Below are 27,636 nucleotides of genomic sequence, written 5' to 3' on the forward strand. Positions count from 1 at the left end.
TCTGGTAAAGGCACTTAGTACATGTCCTTTCCCTCAAAGCCATACAACAGATTAAAGTCACTTTGAATAGATTTAAAAATTTTTTGTAGAACCTAAAAATGTAACCAGATTTCTAGATGATAAAGACCAGTCATAATAGATAATTCATCACAAGTCTTACAGAGTCACATTTTAGAGTGAATCAAGATTTTTAATAATACTATCTCAAGTTGTGGAGAACGTGTCACTGGGCTTCAACCTGTCTTTGGGCATCTGTTTACAAACACATAATTGAAAAGAGACCCAGGGGAGAAGTCAATTTACAGAGGATCTACCTAAATGAAACTGATACATCAGAAGTATTTAAATTGATTCATAAAATGCAAGAACTATTAATTTGTATGTAACTAAAACACTGAAAACAAAATCTTTTTCGAGTCCATTTTCCTTCTTCCTTAACTTATGCATCTTCATAAAACTGTCCTTCAAACCTAGGAAGATGAATACTCTAAATGGGTTGATTTCCTGTTAAGAAATTCAACACAACTAAGGCCAGTTTTACACATATAACTCACACACACACCCCAATTAATTCCCCAATTAATGCAGGCTACATTATTTTCCTGCCAGCCGTGATTCTGTAGACTGTGGGGAATGTGGTTTCCCTGGCTAGCATTTCCAATTACTCTGGCACTAACAACCCCGGAAGCTGGTATTTCCAACACTGGCACCAAGAGATGAAGCTGGCTGATATTTTCAATTGCCTTCAATTAATAGATTGGAAACAATCCTTCCTGTTTCTCTCTATGACAGCTTCATTCCTGGCACAAGGAAAAGAGAATGGCCAATACAAGGGTGTAAGAATTGATAGTGAATAGGCTCTACTTGGTCATATGACTCGTTATCATCCTGATATTTCCTTGATCTATGGTCTCTTTCCATTATCTCTTTCTTTTACAGGTTCCTCCTCAGCTATACCTGCCTGCTCCTTCCTGAGCTGCTCTTACCAGGTCTGATAAACACCTGCTAAAGAAGGGACACAAATCTGGCTGTCAGTTGTCATGAGCTGTTGGCCCATGAATGCTGAGTCCAGCAAAGGCTGAGGGATTCTGGGCTGTGCACTCTGTAACAGCATAGTTCAACCTGTCAGAAATGGCAACGATAAATCAAACAAAAAATAAAGTTGTGTTGGCCAACTGAACCACTGCCAGGTTCAAAGATTTAGTCTGCTAGTACGTCTATATTTAGAAGTTGTTCCAGCACTGGCCGACCCTAGGCAACATCAAAGATGAATGTTGGCTTGAGAAAATAAAAGAGCATGCAAATGCTCTGGATAGCCATGTATAAGAAGGGGTTCACAGCAGAGAAGAGGAGATACCCCTCATGTGGGAGGATTCAAAAGTTCCTCATGCCAAACCTCATTTGAGCCTTGGTGAGGCCTCTTTCATGTCCCTGAGCACCCTGGCATGGAAGAACTTCCAAAGGTAAGAAAGGAAGGTGGGATAGTTTGTGGTTATATGTTACTAAATAAACACTGCATGCATTTTATGCCCTGCCATGCTAGTTTTTTCTACGAGTGGGAGAGGCTTGGCTACCTGAAATAGCCAAGGATGATAACCAAGTCTTCTGACTTAAAAACAAACAAATGTAAGTTTCCTATATATCCTTCCAAATGTGGAAGTTCACATGATGCCAAGTGCTTTGTTAGGATCAATATGTTGAGACTCTCCCAGTGAAGGAAAAGGAGAGGCACTCAGGGATGACTTCAGAACAGACTGCTCCCTGAACCAAGCGAACCATGGTATGGATGGGCTCAGGCAACCTTCTGCCAGCTGGCAACTAACAAGCATTTATAAACTGGGTGCCAAGGACCACAATGGGTATTGGTAATTTAGCTTCAACTAGAAGCATCCCACAAAGTCTGTTGCCCAAACACATAGCAACACCATCCTGAAAACATGTCTGGGGTTGAGGTCCCTAAAAGAAGGGCTCTGTTTAACTCAGCTCTGTCTTTGGTACCTACAGACCTCACGAAGTTATTTAATACCTCTTGGCCTAGTTTCTTTCAATACTGGCTATAGTGGGGGAAGATATTCTTCTTGCTCTTTGAAACCCCCCTTGCATATGGCAGGAAAGGTCTGGACATTCACATCGCCACTCTGCCAGGCCAGTGGTTCAACTCAAGGTACTTGTGTGACACACAGTTTATGATGGACACAGCACCAAACAAAGCTGGCTCCCCACTCCCTAGTCTCCCCAGGGGCATTCCCTGAAATGACCAAAAGGAAAAGGGAACCTAGCTAAAATCCCCCCACACTTCAGCTGACATTAGCACTGAGCTCATGAGAACTGGCCTTCCTGGTTTTCTCCACTGAACAAATATGCTCTGCAAGCTAAGGCCATAAGGCACCTCAGTGAGTGTCCACTGCATTCTCAGGGAGGTGCTCCTCAGCCATTCTTTGGGACCCAGCAAACCACAGCACCTGCTGATATTGTAGTTCTCTTCATTCCAAGAACGGTTGTTTCACCAGAAAAACCACATGTAAAGTAATTTGTGCCAAGCAGCAGCATTCTGAAAGACTATCATTATTAACCATTCAATACCTAAGTTAAACAGGAATCTGATTAATAAATCCATTATCAAGCATCTTCTCTGGGGTCAACCCCTAAATGAGCTAAACGTGCTCCTCCAGAATGAGATGTTTAAGAGGTGACAATTTGGGGGCAGTTGCCTGCTCCAGGAGGTCTCTGTAACAGGACCACTGACCAATGGTTCTCTAGGGGCTCATGCGCTCATTATATCCTGCTAGATTTTTCTGCTCTGTTCAAATTATACTTCCATTGATTTCTGTAGAATTTGTTTCCCTTTTAGTCTACCATGTTTTATAGCTCTGTTGGCTCATTAGGAAAGCCAGATATGACATTCCTTTTTGGGCTACCTGAGTCGCATGTGAAGAAGATTCTTGGAAACTCACTGGTCACATTCCTACAAAGTCATTTTTCCACTTCTTTTGTATGTTCCCTACATCTCAAGTCCAGAAGCTAAGCTAGTGGCAAACTAACATCTATATATAGCACTGACACCAGTTTTCGTTTAGTTCAAACCACAGACAGTAAACTTAGGGCTCCTATGAAAGTTCCTGACAGAAGAATGTCATATTTCTTCTAGTTAATTGACTTTTTCTACCCCAGATTTTAGCATGTGCTTAGGCAACATGAAATAATCACCACACTGGATCTCCTACTAGCCAAGTTATCTCATTCAACCCTAACATACCTGTAAGATAAAGTGGTGAAGTGGAGGCTAAGGAGTTGAATTACTTATTTGACTAGCTAGAGTCAAAGCAGAGACCATTAAACCCAGGCCTCTTTAGGTTAACAGTATGTCGTACTGATACATAACATCAAAGTGAATCTATGTCACATATGCACAGCACAATCCTAGGACACTTGTATTTGCTCTGAATGACTATCTATGATAGCACCAATTAGCACAAATTAAAGCAGCATTTAAGAGCAGAACTCACAACAAGTTTCTATAAATAATTCCTGTAAGAACTCATGTTTGCTAAAATGGAAAAGGAATTTTCTACTTGACCATCAAATTAGCACCTTTATTTAAGTTTTCAAGGAAAAGGCCAAGTCACTGTCCTTCAAAGCAGATTGGGAAGAAATGTGTGACTCAAAGCTTCCTAATTCTTTTTCTGTACTCTAGAGGCCTGTAGATCCTCAATCTTTCCCTCTTAGCTTCTACTAGAGAAAAATTCCCATCTCTACTAAATACTGCCAAATCTTCAAGTAGAAAAGCACCAGGAGGGACCAATTAACTCAGAAGATGCCCAACATGGGGGCAGGGGAAGGCCAGAGATATTGGCTCTGAGGTGGCTGAGGGGGTGTGTACTTTTAAGCATTATCTCTACCTGTTTTTACTTCACCCCAACCCCTACTCTCTCCATAGTTGGAAAAAATCTCCACCTTGAGAAATCTGGCATCTAAGCAGTTGTTTGGTTATTAAAAAACCGAGAAGCTTTTCTCCTACTTATGATTCTGGATAAAACTGAAAATTCATAGCAGTTTTCTCTTTTTTCCCAGTCAACATTAGGTGTAATACTCAAACCCAGCAGGAGAGAGAAACCCTTAAGACGTTCCAGACCTTCTTTCTGCCAGCCTCAAAATGACTGTCCTGTAGGAGAGAACGTAAACATGAGAGTGGGGCACACTGTGATCAGGACACTAGAATGTAAAAATGGTCATCCAAGAGTCAAGAGCAAATCACCTGGAAAATAGTCTTTGCTTTTCTATTCATTACAGGTTGCTGCCTGAAGGAGGAAACAGTAGCTATGGATCTATAAAAACAGTTCTTAGGCCTGAAGGCTGTCACCATGAGGAGCCAGTGGTCAGGAAGCCCAAACCTTTCCCATTTGTGAAAACTGAGCTATTTCAGGGGAAAAACAAAACTGATGGCCACAGCTGAAAAGCGAGTGCCACCTGTGTGCTCCATTTTTAGTCACTTGTTACCATCTCAGTTACCTCCCACGGTGATTTAAAAATGAAGGGACTGCCTAGTTACAATTTTTAATGCAGACCATCAAATTAGCACTAAATTAGGCAGCTAAAGCTTCTTGCAGAACTATGAGTGAGCAACTTCCAAGTGATTCTATGGGGCAGTGAGTGATACGACGTAATGACAATACAGGACAGATGGTGTATCAGCTTCCCTTGCACTGTAACAAGTTTCTGTTTTCTGTTCCCTGTTAGGGCCACACCTGCCTTCAGAGACCAGCTGGCAGTCAGCTTTTGCTTAAGGTGGCTCCTCCAAAGGTCAACTTGGCATGCCCAGCCCTAGTAGAAATGAAGGCACTTTCCTCTCTGCTACTATTCACTTTTGTGAAGGTCTTTTCTAAGGCGCTCAATGGCTGGACTTGATGCCCTGTGCTCTTATTTTACCAATACTTCAAAATTTTACACTAATTGTTTTGTTGGAGGACAATTAAAAAGTGAACAAAAGAATCAAGTACTCTGGGAACACTAACCAGTGCTGTCATCCTGAGATAAAAGTCTGACAACACCCAGACATTCACTGTGACGCATGCATAGATGAGGCCACCTCATCCGGGGAGGTAATTCTCAGATGAGGCACTGGGGCAGAAACTATTAGAGCACTGTTGCTGGACACAGCCTCCCGGAGGCTCTCAATGGCAGCCATTTCCCTGAGGTGGTGATCTGTTCCACTATGCACCCCAGAGTCCTGTCCCTCACACTTGTTCTACAGCCCCCTGAATGGCAGATACTATGGGCATACGGTGGGACAGTTATCCTGGGAGAGGACAGCTCTGTCACTGGAGGGGGTGAGGTGTCATTCCAGTGAAACATGCCCTCTCATTTCCCACCACTCCACCGGCACAAAGTCTGGGACTAGCCCTGGCACAGATGCATCTGGCTCCACAATCCACCAGGTTTTGGAGCCTCATGTGCCCACACTCCTGGCAGGTCAAACATTGCTCTCTGTTTGTACGTTTGATTTTCTTCCTTGAAACCAAGGTCTGAGTAATGTGGGAACAGGATGTAAAAAAAACAACCCGAGTGTTGAGCTGTCCCCAAGAGGGCTATTATCTTTGAAACACAGACTGTTAAACTGCCTTGTCAGAAATTTTACTTCTGAAATGATAGGATGGGCAGGAATAAATTGGACACTACAGCTTGTGTTCTCATTGCCAGGAAATCCAATGGTGCCATTTTTTAATCTTTTTTAGGGGGCGTGAAAGGACTTGAGGGAGATATACCATAAAGCAAGAAGGTAATCGGTAGAAAAATTTGAGAACCACATGGATAAGTTTGTTTTATTTATGTCTATTTAAAAGTGTAAGAGCATAGTATTATATTAGCTTTTTCAGCTGTCAGCACAAAGACATTATCTCTGATATGTCATAGTTGTCTCACAGGACAGAGAACAGTATTGATGCACAGGAAGGTATACTCCAAAAATGACAAAATCATGACTAAATAAACAGCTAAACAACAGAGAAAATGATCCCCTAATAATCTTTTGTATTGGGTCATTCCTAATAACCAGTTTTGACATAGCACAAGTAATGTAAAGGCATTTGAGCTGAAGGGTAAGCTCAGGTCAGCAAGGTCAAGATGCCTGGCATGATACATGGAACAGATTCCCTGTCTCCTAATTGGGAGGGCCTTCAATTATCCCTTGCTTCTGAAGAACTCAACGTAGCTAAAGGTCAGTGAGTCTTTCAGAGTTTAAGGTTCCGAAGGTTTTTCGAGATGGTGAATGCTAAGCCACAGAATACAAAAGGAATACTATGTTGGCAAAAGGCTTATGGTCAATTAACCTGGAAGCTCCAGTAAAGACCAACAGAGCCACCACCAACATTTATTAAAAGACAAAATAAAGGGTAAAGGGAAAAAACAAAACAATTAAAATGGCACGAGGAAAAGACGAAAGGATACCAAATAGGGGGAAAGACAGGACAAGGTCGAAAATAAAGGAATTAACAATTTGTGATGAGGAGGCCATACTGGGTGCCACTGAATGTAAGCGGTCATTAGACATAGCTTCTACATTTCAAGTGAGGCTGTGGCTATTTCCTTCTAGCATCACGTCAGGACACTGTCAATACAAATCGAAAGGGAAGGTGGCCAAAAACTGAGTCACCACTACCATTTCCTGTAGCACCTGGGTTTTCTTTGGTTTCCCATTCAAATATTCAACTACTCTGACCTTGCGTAACTCATGGGGCCATGGTCCAAGGTAGAGAAACAGCAAATAACACAGGAGAGAGAGAGAGAGACACACACAGACACAGACACAGACACAGACACACACACACACACACACACGTTGTCCTGAAAGGATATTTGAAATGAAACATCAGGTCGGTACAACAAACCAATATACTTAAAAAAACAAACTTTCATTAACCTCTTATCCTTACAAAGGAAGAGGAGAGGGGAAGGTGCCATTTATGCTCACATTCAGCCAAGTTCCTTTCCAACTCTCTTGACTGCCTGCAAAAAGGGCCTGCACAAGGGCCGTGGGGTGGTTTCACTTTCCAATCAAACCACCTTAAAATGAAATCTACCTAATCTGTGAAATGTGTCAGTTTAAGTCTGAGATTTCACCAATCTGTTCACAGAAACTATTCACAAGGATTCTAAGAACAACAGATCATTGTCTTTAGAACTCTAGTTGTTCAGATACAGGGCAAATGAGAAAATATGCTTCTGCAGAAAGTGGTGAAGGGCCCCCTTTTTCACATCAAAACTTCATCAAGAGGATTTTTTTTTACATTTGGTTAAATGTTGTTCCACACTTGAAAAGTCACTTTTTGCTTACGCCTGTGTTCTCAATTTTTCAATATCCTTAAATTTAAGTCATAAACACAAGTTACCTTTAATTTCCCCCCCATTTTTATTTCACGTTTTTTATTTCACATTTTCTGTTCTAAGAATCCTTAATCTGTTTGCTCAATCACAATAAGACAGATTAAAGCAAGAGTGAATGAATGGGGTTAAGAGTTACAGGAACAAAAAGTACAGTTGCTTTTTAAAAGCAAATGGCTTCTGCACGAAGTGTTGCCTGCCTGAGATTTTGTGCACAGTGCACTGTGTACGAGGTTGCCATGCAGCACAGAATGACCTTGAAAATAACAAGACCTTCACCTCATCCAGGGGCCTCTGGAGATGGAAACAAAAACAGGGTCACCTGTCACAGGATGGTCTAACCCACAGGGGTGATGACACAAGAGTAGAGTGACCTCTAGGTACTGTTCCACTCCCCCACAGAGAACACTCAACAGTGCAACATCAAAGTACACACTTGGCATTCAAAAAGGAAAAACAAATTATGCTTCCCAAGCCAGAGTGTGGTGTACCACAGCAGAAACATCTACGCAGGATGGCCGTCGGCAGTCAAGATGACAAAGCAGTCAATTCTTAATACTAATTAATGGCTGGCTAAACACTAGCGATTCCAAAACTGGTCAGACCCTGTATCAGCATTTCTTAAAAATAAATCAAGTAAATACAATTCAATGCACGATTCATTACACCATTTCAATCCATCTTCATTTTTCATAGTCATTAACCATTAGTTTAAATTTTTCTCTACTTACATTTTTTTCCCTGCGTTTAGCACATCTTTAAAAAAGAATAAAATGGCATTTGTTCAGCATTTTTGAAATTGTGTTTTAGATGGATGAATATAAAAATATGCTTACCTCATCCCATTCTAAAAGGTAATTGGTGATTTTTGAACCATTGTCAATTGGTGCCTAAAAAAATAATAAAGTGAGATTAGAGAAAGAGGTTCACAAATAAAACTCATCTACTTGGTTATCTACTTGGTTTAAATATAATGTCTGTGATAGGCATGTGCTCTCCCTTCAGGGGAAAAAGAGAGGCCTACTAATAGTAAATGATACCCCATAAATAATCAAACCTGCCTTCCCCACCACCTCTGCCTTTACACCCACATGGTACTTTTAGAGGCATTTTAAGTTTAAGAGTAGAGCTTGAAGCATTTTGCTCCTACAAAAACTTTTTCTTGACGTTTCTTGAAGTTGCTGAGACCTGAATTTCATCCAGGCTTTAAGCAGAGTATTTATCAGTGATTCCCAACTTTAGGTTTATAAGACCCCGGGGTCCCTCTGGTAATTTTAAGAAGATTTCTTATCATATTTTCCAAACAAAATAAGATTTTAATTCTTTCTGTAAGATATATTTACATAGGTATGTTTAAATATAAGAAACATTTTTAAATAGATGTGTATGTTTCAAGGAATTAAACAATGATGACCAGTTGGGTGTTAAAACTCTGAAAAGGTGGGGAATCACTGACCTGGATTATCCCTGGAAGCCAGGAAAGAAAATAAAATAGTTCAGATTCTAAGCCAGTTCAAACTTTGCCTTTGTCCAAATAACTCTCTCACTGTTGGCCACTGTCTATGAGAATGCAGCTCCCGCATGAGAGGGGCTAAGGAAGCCCATGCTCTGTTGTTAACCACTATTCTTAATTGCTTTATCAGCTCCCTAGATAAATCTGGCCAAGGAAACAACACATTCCTTCAACAATGGATCTCCCTAGCCATCTTACTTCTTTCACAAATTAGTTATCTCCCCAAATACGAAAATTCTACTATTTCTATCCATATAAATTTTATATTTTAAACTATATTATAGAATATCCAAATACAGAAATCATTGTATAGAGATGAATAACGTAATCTACTAATTCACTGCAAACACACAAAACTATGACTAATAAGCAAATCATACCCCTTAAGGACCTCTCTTTGGCAGGAGTCATATATAGTGATACAGTAAACTGTATTTCATGGAAACTATCATATAATTCACACTTAAAAAATAAGTAGCAATCCTCACTGATACAAAGCCTAATTAGTTGAAGTTAATGTAGCTTAGAATACGAAACATTCTAGGTAGCTTTAAACGGTAAACAATGCAGATCACTACAGAAAGAAGGCAATAGGCATAAACCTACATTATCTCTAAATCTTTCTTTTTTGAAGTCCTCAAATGTCTGCTGAAATGAATGAAATCATTAAAATGATGAAGTGTAGGTATGAGAAATTTTCATGTCACTTCTAAAGTATTGTTTATGATTCCAAGAGACTTAACCAAATTTCTCTACAAAGAGACTTAAATTTGTTTCTTTTTTTAAAAGATTTATTTATGCAAGAATTGGGGTTCTGTCAGGGGCGCAGGAGGGTAAGAGGATTCACTAGAGACAGAGCGGGTAGCAGAACAGGCAGACTGACTGAAATATACTGCTGAGGGGAGCAGCGGGCAAGTCAGGAGAGGTCTGCTGCGCCATGTGGGAATCTCCCTGGCTGGCCGGGAATCGAATCCACGCTGCAGAGGCTGCGGACAGCTTCACAGTGCGGCACTCAACCCGCTGCGCCACCAGGGAAGCCCAAGAGACCTAAGTTTGATTTTGCAGTTTTCTTTCCCATCCCTTTGCCCAAATTTATAAGACATGGCAACTTTTGATATAATAATTTGTTTTGCATAGTTCCTATGTAGAAAACCATGACCAAATCAGAACAGCATTGAATCTTTCAAATGGCTGTAAACTTCAGACTATTCTGGAAGCTTTAAGCTACCCACCTTCCATTGCAAGGTCAGCGAGCTTTTGGTCCTATGCGCCAGCTTGGGAGGGACGGGGCACTCGGGTGCACAGCTGTGGGTGGTGAAGCTAACTGGCTCGGAGCAGGATCCCTTTACGGAATTGTACATGGCATACACCCTGAAAACAAAACAGACAAATACAGTCAGAGGTAGGACCCATCACACAAGACCAAGGTTTTTATTTAATCTTAGCTTTGTCCTGGGTCTTTCCACAGAGGCACAGAATTTCTTATGTCACAAGCCCCATGACTGATTCTTATCTGCTGGTCTCATCCAGACCCGTGGTCAGCATTTCCAGGGAATGTGTCCCACCCCAGTAAGCTTGCTCCTTCCACTAATGGTTAGACCACCCAGTCTCATTTAAGGCAGACAGGGTCTACTGAATGAAAAAGAATATGCTAAGTAAGAAAATAAACCTTAATCCCCAGAGTGTTTCCAAATATACATTTTAAAACCGACAAGCCACGCTGGTTGACTGGAAAAGGGCTGAAAGTAGAGTTAAAAGTTGCGTGAAAAGGGAAAAAGGAATGAGATTCCACAGACAGAGAATCACATAAATACAAAACAGGGGGTCAATACTGTCTTTGAACTGTTTATAACACCAGACATAGTAAGTGGAAATAGGAACATTTCACACATAGAATAATTTTGCTACAGCCAGTGCACTGCTGTAACTCAACAAAAACAATGCTCAGGTACAGTTTATCCATGTGAACATTTAACTGTTAAAACTGGTGCCAAGATTAAAGGTGTGTGTCTCCACATTAAAATGCCTGGCTCAACACTGAACATATGTGCCTGATTTCTCCAGAGAAGCTGTGAAGAAAAAACCTATAACGTGCTATTAAATACCACACTCCTTTCAAACAGCATAAAATAGGATTATGTTGATTTTTAGTATCTTCCTTTCTACTTCTCCAGGTTTAAAATATTGGTTATTTAAATAAATAATGTTAAACCGTGCTTTTCTTTTTTAACAAAGACAACAAAGAAACCTTTGCTGTTTAAAAATGATGCAAGGATTAAGCTATTCAGAGTTGGAAAATATATATCAAGCCTTTAATTCCTGTAACAACCCTTTATGAGGTCCCATTAAAGACAGAAAATTCAGACCAGAGAGGTAAAATAAATTTCCCAAAGTTACAAAACTAGAAAGTTGGAGCAGTTGTACTCAGTCATGGAAACCTAACTGCACACTATAGTGCCCACTGTCCTTACTCATGTTTCTTTAAACACTCACAACTCATTTCCCCTCGCTCTATCCAATGAACACAAACAACAGCAGAAAATAACATTAGAAAAAATAGGTCCCAATTAGATGTATGATTTGCAATATTCTTTCTCCTCAAAGTTCATCATAAAAAAAATTTATAGAGGTTATATAAGAGATAACAACAGACATGCCTACTTTCCATTCTAAAAGGTAAAATACATATTTAGAGGATATTTGACTTATTTGTCATATTAGAGGAAGATGTTTGGTCCAAACAAAGGATGTTTACTGTTAGCATGCACTATATCCAACCTGATGAAAGAAATGTCCCTTTTTTGCATTCACTATAAGTAGACACATGATAATAATATACAACTGAGTGGTAGATTTGGCAAGATCATTACCATGTAATCAGGACAGGCTCACTAGGAATAAAACACTTAAAATGAATCATAGACTGTTCCAGATATAGGTAAGGTTCTAGTTGGAAGTGTAATAGATCAGAATTCTCCAAATGGGACTCATCTGGTCCAAGATACATCTGTGGGAGCTGTGGAGTGTAGGGGAGCAATACAGTGTTTTAAGTACTAGAGCCACCTATGAATTAAAGGACATAGGCAACGATCATCACAAAGAGACAACCAGATATCATGTACTCTTAATGCAAGATCATCCTCTCCAGAGAAAATGAACCTGTATCTAATGCTCTCCATCATTAGGGGAAACATATTAAACAACACTATGAGGATGCATTCTGCCTAATTCACACTGCAGAAAATTCTATAGGACAACAATAACAAAACTATTCCAATAAATAAATTGCAAAGGGAGAAAAAAGAGATGATGGAAAACCAGATAAAACAGATTAAAAACATATAAAAAGAAAAACAAATTTACAAGCAGAACATTCAGATTATGAAACAAGCCTTCATTTTTAGGATAGTTAAGAAAATGCAAACAGTCTGTGGTTTTTAAAGATTTTAAGAAATTACTATTTTTATTTGTCTTGCATGGGTGTATGATAATGGTAACATGGTTTATATATAAAATGATGATGTCTGGACTTCAAAATAAATATGGGGGTAGGTGGTAGACAAGGCAAGACGGAAATAAGCTGGGTTCATTTAAATAAAAATTAAGTCAATGTTGAAAAAAACCCTGATGATCTCTCATTAAAATAAGCAAACAAAAAACCTGAACCTCTGGTTTCTCTTAAAAACTAAAAGTTGCAGCAATACTGAGTAGTAGATCTGCATGGAAGTAATTAGATAAAATTGAGAGCAGCTCAGACTTTGAATCGGGCAGGTGCTAGATTGGAGCCTTCCCCTATGTGGTGTATCTCCTGGGGTAGACTGCTTTTCAACTGCCTTTCACCCAACTGCTTTATTCATTTAGGTTCCCAAAAGGGAACTCAGTTTGCAATCACTAGGCATTTGTCTACAGTGTAGACCATACTCTGGTAGATCAGGTCCTAAATGTTCACAAAAACAGCACCAAGATTCTATCTGGATAAAAGAGCAGAGATGGGAGGTAAGGGATGATTCTACAAAGTACTAGTAGACCTTAGTGAATTATCTGGGGAGATGTGGACTCAGTCAAATTTGTTGTTCCTTTTTAATGAGATCTTATAGCCAGAAATCCACACATGTTGGCCAGAGAAGTATGAGTGGTGGAGGTTTCTAGCAAGCAGGGATGACAGCAGATGTATTAAGAACTGGATGGCAGTAGTAGGTATCTGGCGTGGCTGTAGATGTACCACACAGGAATCATCTTCTTTTTCTTTAAGCCCAAAGAATGTTTAGTTTACTTAAATTAGGAGTAAATGCTTTGTACTTGTAAAATTATGTCTGTCCACAGGGAACAATTATAGGGCAATAGAAATGTGCTACATGTAGTTCCTAAAATTTGACATATCTAAGTATCCCATGATTATGCCTGTCAGTTAAAATTGTTAAGTACATAGATAACAACTAGCCATAATAACAAACAGCTCTATTTTTATCAATAACTCACAGAAAAGTCTCTGGAAATGATAGGATATTTTCAAGAATATTTCAATCAATTTTTTTCACATGATGATAACATGTTATTTTTAAATATCATCCTATGATAGGAGGATTTGTAAAGTAGGATCAGTTTCTTAGGTTAAATAAATTAGCAATATTTATACCAGGTAAGAATATATTTTTCTAACAATATAAAAGTTAATCTTATGTTGAGTTTCCACATTTATTTGAGTTTGCATATTGACTAAATGCTTATAAAACAGATGCTCCAAGAATTTTAGAAATTTGCCCCCAATTTTCTCCAGCACACCTGTAACTTACTTGGAGCCACAATTTCTGGTCAGTAACACCTCTTTCAGAACACTGCCTTGAGTTGGTCAACCATATTTTTGGAAATGTTACATCACATACTTTTTCTGGGAAATGTTATTACATGATATCATCTCTGGGCAACTTATTTGCCAAATTATTTATGCCAATGACTGGAAAACTGTCTCAAATTTTGTCATGAGATTATTATTCATCCCATCATTCAAATTGTTGGTTAGCCTACTTTGATAAAATTACAAAATCTTGATTCCTATAGTAAAATCGTTGTTTCAATGACAGTACTAATGATGAACTATCAATTAAAAGAGGAATAGACTTTTCTTTGCATATGTATGAATATGTATGCATAAGTATGAATAAATGAATATATTTAAACTTACATACTTACATGAATATTATAAAAATGTTATTTATGCATTGACTTGTTCTCATTCTCTTTCTTAACACACAACCAAATGCACACACCCTCTCTCATAAACACACACACACACACACACACAGAGGAGCTTTTGCACTGATGGGTTTATACAATGCATATAATGGGTTTATACAATGCAATGCTCTGTATGGAAGCATTAGATAAATACACATTGACAACTACACTTTGATTCCTCTTAAACACTGTGCCAACATTAAACTAAAAAAAAATTAAACTAAAAAAAAAAATTTAAGAACTGCATAACAAATATAAAAGTGAAGACTTTAATAAAAATGAAATGTAAGGCCCAACACTGAAGTTTTGCAAATCAACATAATAGAGGAATAATACTTATCAATATTTAATTAAACTTTACAATATAAAAAACTGGGAGGAAAATGCAGCCTATCTGGTATAGCAGTAGTTGATGGATGTGTAGCAGTGATATACAAAAATTTATAGCAAAAAGTGAGAAAGATAAAAATCCTCACAACCTGAAATACTTTAGGATACAATTTTCTATGTGGAATTTGACCTAACTGGTATGGCAGGTGACAATCTAAACAGCCACAGATATGTGATCTGTAGCACTCTCTCAAGGATGCCACTGGTTAATTAATAAATTATTCCAGGGTGGGGGGCAGGAGGGGAGGGACTGGGGTCAGAATGGGGGGGGGGGTTGAAATTGTATGGGGAATATAAAAATAAAATTTATATAAAAAAAAGAATAAAGCTCTTTTCTAGAGCACAATAAATAAATAAATAAATAAATAAATAAATAATTCCAAATTACAGTGAGGTGGTGGCAGTAAGAGTTGTTCTTGCCTGGTAATTGATGTCAAGCCCAGACTCCATGATGAAAGACTGTTCCTATAGAAAAAAAAGCTTGTGTATCTGACTGGCAAGCTCAGAAAACAGACATTATCACGATGGAGGAAAAAGTCAAAAAATGACAAAAAATATTACATAAAGGTTTTGGGCAATCAGTGTAAAGGAAATGGAACCAGAATAGCAAAACCAAAAGCAGTAAGAGACATAAGAACAAAAATCCCGGGAGAGATTTCAATGTATGATACTTGAAAGACACCTTTCACTTAACTGAAGAATGATTTGAATAGAGACTGCTGCAGGCTTTTAACTGTACAATATAAAAAACTGGGAGGAATATGCAGCCTATTTGGTATTATTAAAAAAAACTATTTCAGGGCCTCCCCAGTGGCGCAGCGGTTGAGCGCTGGGTTACGAAGCTGCCCGCAGCCTCTGTGGCGCCGGTTCGATCCCCGGCTGCTCCCCGGCCACCAGAGGAGGGTCCCACATGGCGCGCAGACCTCTCCTGCCGCCCGCTGCTCCTCTCAGCAGTGTACTTCGGTCCTTCTGTCTGTTCTGCTCCCCGCTCTGGCTCTGGTGAATTCTCTCACCCTCCCGCACTTCTGACTGTACCCAGTGCATGTATAAACAAAACAAACAAACAAACAAATAAAACATGCCTTTAAAAAAAAAAAAAAAAAAAAACTATTTCAGGTTTTATCATTGGCTCTACAGCCTCCTACCAGAGTGACACTTTCTAAATTGGTAATGCATAAACAAATAAAAATGGCAGTGAAAATAACTGCTCATTTCGTAGTTGTACACTAATGAAATTCTTCTGCAGTTTCTGTTACAGAAATTTAATAATTACTTCCACAGAGCACTTTGAAGTCTTATAGGTGACTACCAAATTTAAGATTATATTTGAAGCTACTGTGTTTGATAAAAGTTCACATTTCTGGAACTAAGACTTTCAGAATGTTAACTGATCTGCATCGTAAGAGAGATTTTGCTCCCTTCCCTGCTAAGTATGATACACCTTCATCTCAATAAAATAGTGAGTGATAAGGCCAAACTATACACAGGTTCAAAGACTCTGCTTCACGAAGGCATTTTTATTTTCAGTGTGTGCAAAAACTAATAATCGCTTTGGAAAAACAAAACAAACGAACACAACATTTATACACACTACAGGTTTATAAAAGATATGTACACACATTTAATTTGCTTTTACACCATTTTTCTGAGACTGGGATCATTATGATTCTCATTTTATGAATGAGAAATTAAGGCCAGAGTTCAAATGGCCTGCTTAAGCATATGTCCTCAGCTCAGTGACTGAGCCGTTAACGCCAGATTCTGAGCTCTTATCATGATGCATTATGCTTATTATGCTGCTTGCCAAAACAGTCAAGGCAGAGGAAGCAGGATCTAAGAGCTGGAATGTGAACATCTTCTATAGCTTGAAAAATGAAAGATGGTGTAAGGAAAGAGAATGAATAGTCTATAGGAACTGTGGACTAGACAGGGAAAAAAAAAAAAACCTAATATTTGACAGTAAATATAAGGAGAGAATTTTTTCTTAAATACTCAAATTTTTTCTTAAATACTCCAAAAAGGAGGATAATTTTTTCTCTCTAGAAAACAGAGAGCAAGACCAAATAACAGTTGGTGGTGCCTTTGGCTATGTGTGTGTGTGTGGTGTCACATATGTATGTCAAGCGTGGGTTCCATATGTGTCAGGGGTAGGTCCAGATTGAAGGTCTCTCTAGAAGGTAACCACCACACACTCCTATTCCTGTTGGGGAAATTTATTAGTTACACCTTTTATCTACCCACAAGTTCAAGGTGTTCATAAGACATGGCAGTAAAAAGAATTGATGAGCAGTGTTTTCAGATTTTACCCTTTATTAAGAGGACTTAAAAGAAACAAGGTGAAGCAATAGATGTAATGGTATTTAACGGCAGATGCTTTATAACATTAAAATCTCTTTGAAAGGGTGTTATGAGCTCATGAATAAGCAGGAAATTAATAAAATAAAGCAATAACAATAAACTATAAAAGGTGGAGGAAAAAAAGGAAACTCATAACTCCCTACACAGTGGCACATTTTCTGGTTCACTGTTAAATCAACCATTTGAATGAAAGGTTAAAGAATTTCTACTATCATCTCAGCTTCACAAATCATACAAATCTTTTTGTTTGTTCAGACTGTGAAAATTTCAGCATGTTCAGGCTGAAAATAACTGACTCAAAATCCAGAAGTTTTGATTTAAACAGGAAGAGACAGTTTCAGTATTGTATTTAAAGAATACTATAGCTGAGTAGACATAAACTTTATGACTGAATATAAAACACCTTGCTCTCTTATATATTGCTTTGAACTTAGCTTTAAATATTTTTACAGGTAGTAAGCTATAACTTGAATCCTTTCCTACCTTTCTTAGCCAGAATTCTTAGGGAATTCTACATAATTGACTAAAGTTAAAATTGGGTTAATTTGTATCATAGATAATTTAATATCGACAGTATTTTTATTATTTCAAAACCTATTGTATTCTAAGTTCCAAATGTGTTGTTGGGAATTCTGAACATACAGTTTATATGTACAGTCTAAGAGAAATAATTGGTACACCTATAGTAAAAAAAATTATTCATTTTAAAATAAGAAAATATTATATATTTAACCACACAGCCCAGTGGATATTACAAGATACTACATTAAAAAAAAAATCACTTCTAAAAATAATTTTTAAAAATTCTGTTCACTGTATCATCTACTTTTCTCTTACCAAAAGCACATTTGTGTATTCCCAATCACTATGCTCTTAAGTACAGAATATAATGGACTGTGAGCCAATGTATTGCAACATTCAGTTAGGCAAGTAAAAGTAATGAAAAACTTTTGAAGAGGAACCATTTGGTTTATTTTAGCAATCTTAAATCTCCAGTATAGTTTAGCTCTAGTATCCGAACTTACCTCACATGATAATCAGTTGCTGGTCTAAGATCTTTCAGGTTACATTCTAATTCTTCTCCACTACAAAAAATAAAATAAAATCATTCATTAGTCAATGATCAAGTTTCAAAAGTAAAGCAGACTCTGAGTTTGAGTCTCATAGTAATATATCAGCAACGACTCAAGAACTATTGTGTCTATTCCACCATAAAACAAATAAACTTTTAAAGTTGGTATTAGTATCTTTTTGGTCCTGAAAGTTAGATTCCTTTTAATGATGCCATGGTAGATCTGGAAAATGGCAAGGTTAATTTACTAATATAATTCTAAAGGTTATTTTTTCAAAGTAAACACCTAAAAATAAAAAATAACAAGCAAATTAGATAGCTAGCTAGCAACAGATAGACAGATAAAATCATGTATATGATCAGAGGTTGCAATTGAACTTCAACTTAATTATGAGCAAACAACCGTTAAAAAAAAAAATGAATGTTCCATTAAAATTTTTTAAAAAGCAAGGAGAGGGTATATGGGGAGGGTGGGAGGGGAATGACTTTTAAAAAAATCAGTCTTTTTGTCATAAAAGGGAAATACTGTGGAAGTGTTCCAAATTAAAGAAGGCTGATGGGACATGACAACTTAACTCGATAGTTGACCCTAGATAGGATCTTGTCCTATTGGGAAGAAAAATTCTACAACAGATATTATTTAGTTAACCTACAAAAGTAGAATAATGGGTGATGGACTAGATAAAAATATTTTATCATGCAGGTTCATGAAGTTAATAACTGAATTGTGGCTCTTTAAGAAAATATTCTTTTTTTTTTTTTAAAGATTTATTTATTTATTTGTTTGTTTGTTTTGTTTATACATGCACTGGGTATAGTCAGAAGCGCGGGAGGGTGAGAGAATTCACCAGAGCCAGAGCGGGGAGCGGGCCGGGGAGCAGCCGGGGATTGAACCGGCTCTGTAGCTTCGTAACCCAGTGCTCAACCACTGTGCCACCGGGGAGGCCCAAGAAAATATTCTTATTCTTAGGAAATATAGTGATGTAGCAGCAAAGAGCCATTCATTATACAGAAAACTAATGGGAAAAAAATACAAATTGAGAGGGAAAAAAGGAGAGAGTAGCATGAATAGCAAAGCATAAATAGAGTAAAAATAGTAGCATGAATAGAGTAAAAAGTTAACAGGTGAATCTGGGTGAAGAGTATGCACTTATTTTCTGATCTCTATTTTTGCAACGTTTGAAACTATTTCAAACAAAAATATTTCTAAAGTTGCAAACTAGGGGCTAGTGTCCACATCTTGCCTGTAGCTTTGTTTTTTGACCTATAATGAACTTGCGGAATTAAAATTAAGAAAGTACATAATAATAAAATTTAGTTAAATATATATATTTTCAGCATTTCTTTGTTTAAAATTCAACCTATCAGCAAATGTAGGCCTACATTTTGGTAATAATCCATTTAAAGTGAGTTGGGGCTACTCCTTTCAGAGACAGAGGAGTTCTCCTGTTCTCCTTATTTCCACTCTTCCAACTTTTCTCACTTACGTTACCTGGCTAGGCACTGTGAGCACTTGAGACTCTAGCTTCTGCCAGCAAAAGTCATCTTGCATTGATAGAATCTATTTCTTTCTTAGTGGGGATGGGGGAAATGGTGCTTTATATTTCTCTAAGGTTTCCAACAATTGTGACTTTTCAAAATAGAACCAAAAGGTTGTGAGCCACAGTAAGGCGTTAGTTTTTTATTCTAATCACAGTGGGACAGGTTTTCTGTAGGGGAAAGATACAGTCTGACCTCAATTTCTGCAGTGTGGAGACAGGATTATAGCAGAGCCGGCGTGGCTACTGAAGCCCCTAGGAGAGATTCCTGTAAGAGTGCAGGGAAAAGACAACATATGCACAATGGGTGGAGGGACAGAGAACGCACCAGAGTGAAAGAGCGACTAATAGACTTCCCTCCCTCTCTCTTTTCCATTTCTTATTCTTTTTTTTTTTAAAGATTTATTTATTTTTATACAAGAACTGGGTATAGGCCAGAGGTGCAGCAGGGTGAGAGAATTCACCAGAGACAGAGTGGGAAGCAGAACAGGCAGACGGACTGAAAACACTCCTGAGGGGAGCAGCGGGCGAGACAGGAGAGGTCTGCCGCACCATGTGGGTATCTCCCTGGCTGGCCAGGAATCGAACCCGCACTGCAGAGGCTGCGGACAGCTTCACAATACTGCGCTCAACCTGCTGCACCACAGAGGAGGCCCTCTTTTCCATTTCTTTATCCAGAGAATACAAGTCCTTAGTACAAGAACTGGAATCAGGGCTAGGGAAATAGAAGGTCTGCAACACTGATGCAGCAGTAGTAGCAAAGAAAACCCGCCACTCAGGTAGATGTGGAAATGTAAGTACAGCCACATTAGCCTGGGCTTGGCCAGTCACTCCAGGGCCACTCACAGTGAGGTCAAACAAGTAGTTCAAACAAAGAGTGAGTTTCTCACTTCCTGCCCTGCAAATCTCAGCAGTGCCCACAATTAGTAAGGAGAGAAGACTTGATCCTAAAATTTTTATCACATTTGGAACTATAAATCATTTAAATGTTTAGTATCAAGGAGTCCATGAAACAGGAGAGATTAATTCCCTTATTCTGCATGCTAAACTTCAGACCGTTTAAGAAAGTTTGGGGATGAAATGTTTTAAAGTAATCTTTATTGTAGGTTCAGAAAACTGTAGTGGAGGATAGGAGCAAAGTGAAATGGAAGGCAACTCTGTTGTAGAATTTTAATAACAAAATTAGAGAAAGGTCTGGGACTAAGAAGACGTAATGAAATGAGTGTATGATATGTGTAAAAACTGAGAGCCATATTCACTTTTTGCCCCAGTGCACATTAGTGGGAAGTTTTCTTTAGTACTGTAGTGACAAGCCTAGGTGATGCTTCATCACACCACATAGCCCTACACATTTTATTTCTGATAAATACTTTACACAAAATTACCTGTTGACATTATAGTTACATTAATGCTTAAAATTAACAATTTAAAGGGAAATTGGCAAAGCCTTTAAAATTTTCCATTTTCTTTATTGACTCAAATTTCACAGTTTAGCAGCAGAGAGAAACACATGGAAATACACATTACCTGTAAATTATTTTGTATTTTCCATCTCGCCCTTTGTCTGATAAGGCAACTTCATAACTGTAGGGGAAGGAAAGGCCACTTTGGGGTCCACAGGAAAGTCCAACAGGGGGAGCCCAGGACAACACAACTGCTCTTGCCTGGATATTAGAAACCTGAGGAAGGAAACATGTACAGAAATATTCAAATCCATTTTGCATTAATTAGACACTACCTTCCAATATCATTTTGTGACTACTGGTAGTGGCAGAGAACTACCTTAAGAGTTAATTCATATAATAATTCAAATAATTTTAAAATAAAATTCATATAATAACTCAAATAATTTTAACTACAATGAAAAAATACCCTATAGGGCGCGCTCTCGTCAAAGTCCTAATGTCCAAAATAGCACCTGACACATACATCCTTACAATACAATTCACGCTTCATCCTTCAGAAAATTAAATAATCTCTCATATTTGGGGATTGTATTTAAAGGTAAAGGGCTGAATGTGAGATGCCAATGAGCTCCAAGATAGCTATCACAAAATGTGGAAGAAGCCACCACCACAGGTACCTTCTGGCAGCCTCAATTGTCATCCTTCAGAGGCAACACCCTTTGAACCACACGCATTGAAGTCCTGAATGTTCCTGGGTGAACCCAGTGATAGGTGAGTAAAGCAAAGTGCTGGGCTAACAGGGGATGTACGTGTAGAGAAGCTTCACCTTTTTCTGAGCTCTGCTTTTAACTTTTGATTTAGCTGCCACATGAGGTTTCTAAGCCCCTCACCCCCATATTCTTCCCTAACTTCGAACCTCACAGAGGCATACTCCGTGCTGTCAGTCATGCATGGCAGGATTAAGCCAGTGCTGCCCCTACAAGACCTGCTCATTAACAGGCCCACCACTAGTTTCTGCCTCTGCCAACACAGGGCCTCAATCACAGAGTGCTTGCTAGCTTCCTTCCCACCCACCAGATACCAAGCAGGTGCCAACCACAACACCTGGTTGGTATCTCTGTCACTGCTAGTCACATTTAGGGCCTTTGTCTACTTTTCCTACTGGACCCCTAGAGAGAGGACCGAAGAGATATTCAAATGACTTCTGTAATAAATGTTTGTTGAATAAAAATTTAAAATCAAAGGGAATAAGATGGCCCTAGTTTCTGATACAGGCAACATAGTGGAGGACATGTGAGCTTTTAAAAATCCGATGAGATACTGTTACAGAATCAAAGCAGACCCTGCTTACTAAGGCTGCAGAACAGTAGCTTCTTTTCTCCGGAACCCTCCCCATGTCCTGCAGCAGTGCTACCCCACAGAATGCTGGCCCCTCTCATGCTGTGACTTAGCTTTTCACTTGCCGCTTTCTTGGCTTTAACAACCTTCTTTTACACCCAGTTCAAATGCTACCTCTGCTTATTCTTTTAATCATCAGGCGTTACCCCTGTGAGGGGCTGTGGACACAAAGATGATTAAGATATGGTCTCTGCTTCAATGAGCACCAACCTGGTGAGGAGAGACCAATGCACGAGGGGCCCCATGGCGGGTATACTGAACACAAAGGAACCCAAAGCAGCTTGAGCCCTGTTCAGAATCAATCACTATTTTCTTTGTGTTCCAGCCTCATTTTGCTGGTACCTAGATTAGTACTTATTTCACTATACTGTGCTTTAGTTATTTCTGGGTTGTTCCCCTGATGAGATTTTAAGGCAGCATTTCTACCAAGTTCCCTGGTGTATTCGCTGAATTCTTTCTCATGTCTTTAATGAGTCATCTTGAGGTACTGGGCATTATATATGATTTTTAACTTAAAATAATACTATGAGTTGAAGAGTTCACTTGATAATTAAAAAGAAGGTTGATTAAGTACTGTGAGACATTCAACGGAGGTGATAAGTGGCTCATTTGCACAATTCCAAGAGCACAGTATGTAGTAACACAAATTCTATGAATAGTGGTGTGAAATAACATCACGCCTCCAAACAGCTCAGTCAAATGCCAGCACTTCAGATACTGAAACCATAAATTCACATCAATTTGAACTGTATCTTTTTCATCAGCTCTTAAGAATTTACTTCCTTCCTTTAGGAACTGGTTAAATTATAACTCCAATAGTGACGAAGAACATTTGAAGCATCAACATCAACTAACGTAAGTTCACCTTTTCCCTAGATTCCCTGAGCAAGCTTTAAGGATGCAAAATGTCATCTGAACAAATACCTCGGTGCACGTGCATTACTTTGACAGGCTGGCCTATCAAAAGTGCATTTTTGAGATCTCAGCATCATTTTAAAGGACAGCAGCTACTGAAAATTCTTCCTTCTAGCTAAGCAGGCTGCCACCCACATCCCTCTGGGCCAAGCCCCTCCTGTGCTCCTGGCTCCCTCCCTTTCACTAACTCCTGGGCCTCAGGTTTCTTTCTTTAGGCTTTGGAATCCTAAGAGAAAGAGGGCTTTGTTTCTGTTAGAACTTGGAACTCACTTCCATTTCAAGGCCATGCCAGGATATTACATGAGAGAATGTCACATAAAGGGGATTCCTCAGCAGTGGATGCCTTGACTCTAGTGTCCAGAGAGGTGATAACCTTAGCAAGAGATTCTGAACTCTAGGAACTTTTGCTGGGCTCAAGTGTATTTCAGAGAAACAGTTCATCTTAGGAGTCTGTCTCTGTGGTGAAACGTTCTCACCAGTTCTAACACTGAACTGCACTAGTGCAAGGCTAATCTGATCATCCTGATTATTATCCAAAAAAAGAAGTTTAGAAGCCATAAAATCAACTAACTTATTCTACTGTAAATAGAAGTCAATCTCCTTTCCAATGGTGATAAAAATGGTTTCTAGTTACAAAATTACTGGACATGGCCCAATTTGACATTTGTTTTAGTACTACTGCCTCAAAAGGGTTTGTTGTGAACACTGGTAATATAAGTCTGCACAGAAATTATTTTTTTTAAAGAATTATTTATTTATACAGGTACTGGGTACATTCAGAAGCGCGGGAGGGTGAGAGAATTCACCAGAGCCAGACCGGGGAGCAGAACAGGCAGAAGGACCGAGGTACATTGCTGAGGGGAGCAGCGGGCAGCAGGAGAGGTCTGTCGTGCCATGTGGAACCCTCGCCGGGTGGCCGGGTTCACAACCCAGCGCTCAAACGCTGTGCCACTGGGGAGGCCCATGCACAGAAATTATTTAAACTGCTCTGTTGTATCTTGAAGGACTCATAAAATCACCAGATATCTACCATTTAATGATTCTTACTGATTAGAAGTCATTCTTGTTTATGTATTAAATATAGACAACAACTTGACAATAGTTGCTAGTAAAATGCCTATGTTTACATACGCATATTAGGGAATGATAAGACTATGCTACCTTGCAGCAATATGATATATAATCCTTAGTTCTCTGTCTCTTTGGCCCTTTTCGCTCCTATTCACCCAAGTATTGAACACCATTCCGTAAAACCCTACTGTCTTGCTCTCAGCCTACATTATATGCAAATGATTTCACTTGGAACAAAACCATATCATTTGTTCTCAAAAAGCTATTAGATTGTTAACTTAAGTTAGCAGCTTCTTATTTGGTTTGGTCTTGGAATTTAACCATGTGGGATGCCTGTTGAGGCAATTAGGGAGTGTGTTAAGGAAATATATCCATAGAAATATTGGCTTTATTTAAAAAGTGCCATCATGAAAAATAGTAACACAAAGGAAAATATAAAAGCAGAAGGTCAAAGAGATCATTATTCAAAGAAAAAGAACACCTTCAAATCTAGTAAGTTCATAACCATCTGCTTCTATAATTTCTAAAATGTTATGCATAACACATCTGTTTTCAGATTGCTGCTGTTTATCTTTCAAGGAATTTCTTTTGCAGGGACAGTTATTCCTCTTAGGTCAGTTTACTCACTTCTAGAACCAACATATCAACTGTTTCTATAAGCTAAATATTATCAGATAAAAAGAGAAGCACAATGACAGGTCACACTTATTTACATCTTGAAAATAAACAGCCACTGAGAATAATACCATGATTATTTTCTCTAATATGGTGGTGGCTACATATGTGCAGTCCCCAATGCATCATATACTACACTCTTAGGACAACACCTAGTATATTTGTCCCCTGTTTTACTCAAGAGTTAAGAATTTGGATGGTAACAGAATTGGGGTTTTGAAGAGTAAATGACTTGTTCAATTCAGGCTCCCCACAGATTGAGACAAGAAGATGACAAGAATCCATAAGCCCTAAATATTGCTGCTATACTTAAAAAAATCATCTGCAAAACCTCAAAGAAAAATATATGCCTTTTATTTAGAGGTGTTACCAGATGTGACTGAAAGAAACGAAAATTTAAAACTATCCTTTTTATAATCGTGTACCCAACTTTCTGTGTGGCTCTGCGCCTGAAGTTGGGACATTTCTCCTTCCCATTTCAGAAGTGATAAGCTATGTACTATAAAGAAATACTCCACAACAAGTATTCTATAAATAGCACAAACTTTACTTTTCAGTGCCATGTGATATTTATTATTCTAACTTTCAAAGATGCGGAAACTGAGGCTTGTTGAACTTACGCAATTTACCCAATTTAAAAAAAAAATAGATTCTGGTCTCAAGTCTCTTCTAATCTCTCTTATTATTCCACTTCTCACCCCTAACGTAATTATCCATCGCTGAACTATCATTTCTATAGCTGTGATCTCTTGATCAATATTTTGTTCCCATCTCTCCATAGCATTGATCTACCAGCCACTTGCTACTGCCCACTATCTTTATTTTCCTGGATGCCCAGAAAATAAAATAAACTCAAAATGCCGAAGAATGGTACCGAAGAGAAAAGAAGAACATGGACATAGACCCATTCTAGAAGAACTCACAGATTATTCGGAAAGACAAAATTTAATACACTGGTGTACAATGTATTAAATCCAGGCAGAGCACAGTGAAGCTGGCATGGCTGCAGTGGCACTAAGTGCTATGGAGAGATCACAATACAGGGATGGGGACAGCAATCAGGGGAGACATCTTTGAGGAAGCAACTCCTAAGAGGAGGCACCTAAGCCTGAAAGCCTGGTTGTCCATGACACCAGATATCTAATATGTTATAACATCGAATCAGTTTCTCTCTAGGACCACAGCGGTATCCAGCCTCTCCCTTGACACACTTAGTGTCAGCACCCTAACTTGGACTGCCACAGCCTTTCAGCAGCACTACAGTAATGGATTCCTAACACTTGTCTCTCCCTGGGTTCATCTGCTTCTGACTCCAGCTCATCTACCAATTGATCATCCAGAAAACAGAGCATTGATTACATAACTTCTTTGCTCAAAAATTCTCCATGGCAGCCTGCTCCTTAACAGACTAAGTGCAGACTCCCCACCCAGCAGCAACAAGCCACTCCTCTGCAAGTGCCCTACTGTGCCTGTTCCCCAACATACCTCACGCTTTTAGGTTTAGTCAAACTCAACTACATGCCCTGAGGCATGTTTGGAGTCTTCTGTTAAAAAGTCTCAGGATTTGAAACACATGACAGATCAAGCTTTTCCAAATCAGCTAGAAAACAATCCAAAGAACTTTGGCTCTCTAAACTCAGATGAAAGACTCAATTAACATTTTGAATTTTTCACCTGAATTTCAAAGCAATTTTAAAACCTCTCAATATCACCATTTCCACCAATTATTTTTCTTGCATTGCACTCAAGGTTTTGGGTGTTGCTTTTTCAGCTAATATTTAAGTATCTTTCTGAAATTTGCCTGGAGAAACACTTGGAATTAGTGAGGTTTTAAGAAATTATTACTGCCAAATTTATACAGGTAAAAGAAAATTACCAAAAGAAGAAGGTTCTGTAATACTGGATGGGGGTACAGGCAAGAAAGGGGTAACATTCATAGCGGTAGGGAATAACCTACTGCATTCAGAAATACTAAAGACACGTCAATTGATTATGACTAAACATTAGACTGCTGTTCTCTATCTTCATGCTCCAGTAATAATAACACTATTTCAGAGTTCATGGGAAATCTGCAATGGAAAGGGCTTCTTCTGCTTACTTACTATACAGTAAAGGCAAAGCACTCTTGAAAGTGTCATTAATGCTGAGAAATCCAGAAGACATACCTGTGGCTTCTCTATTCCCGAAAGAATGTCTTGCACCCTCTTTACTTCCAACTCATACTCTGCATGGCAAAAGAGAAAAAAAGTGAAAAAGTTAATACTATTAGAAGGCAAGGTCGTCACATTCTTTCTCAAAGGCCTTTAACCAAGGCAATCATTAAATCAGTTGCCTGTAACCAGGAATTTTTGGTACCACCAACATGACAATGACAATTAGAAATGGGATGTCCTTGGTGTAGGAATTTCACTGTGGTTATTGCAAGTGCTAGATGCTACATAGGTTTATATATTCATGAAGATGACTAACACTGAGTTCCACCTAATAATTCAACAGCAACAGAAGCTGAGTGCAATGAGATGACATTTCAGAGACAGTGGCAAGTTCTTAAAGGGTGTGAGTTCGGATTTTTACTTCAATCTTTATTATAAAATTGAATAGAGAGTGAGACTGGGTTAGTAAGTCCAGCTCTTCACAGGGCTATTTGTTGTTATTGTTCAGTTACCTTTTCAAACAATCCCACCTCCA

The 27,636-nt window shown here is 38.6% G+C and overlaps 1 protein-coding gene across 1 annotated transcript in view; it reads right to left on the reverse strand.

The window, feature by feature from the left end:
- Positions 1 to 27,636, reverse strand: part of FNDC3B (fibronectin type III domain containing 3B) — a gene marked incomplete at its 5' end in the record, with an annotated part of 243,117 nt that overhangs the window by 65,674 nt on the left and 149,807 nt on the right. Inside the window, 5 exons of the mRNA XM_084232401.1 lie at positions 8,214 to 8,267; positions 10,123 to 10,261; positions 17,899 to 17,958; positions 21,011 to 21,162; positions 27,114 to 27,172. Of these exons, the coding sequence (XP_084088527.1) occupies positions 8,214 to 8,267; positions 10,123 to 10,261; positions 17,899 to 17,958; positions 21,011 to 21,162; positions 27,114 to 27,172 (464 nt within the window). The remainder of the gene's footprint in view (positions 1 to 8,213; positions 8,268 to 10,122; positions 10,262 to 17,898; positions 17,959 to 21,010; positions 21,163 to 27,113; positions 27,173 to 27,636) is intronic.

The sequence above is a fragment of the Talpa europaea genome (genome assembly GCF_964194135.1).
Source record: "Talpa europaea genome assembly, chromosome: 4".
NCBI lineage: Eukaryota > Metazoa > Chordata > Mammalia > Eulipotyphla > Talpidae > Talpa > Talpa europaea.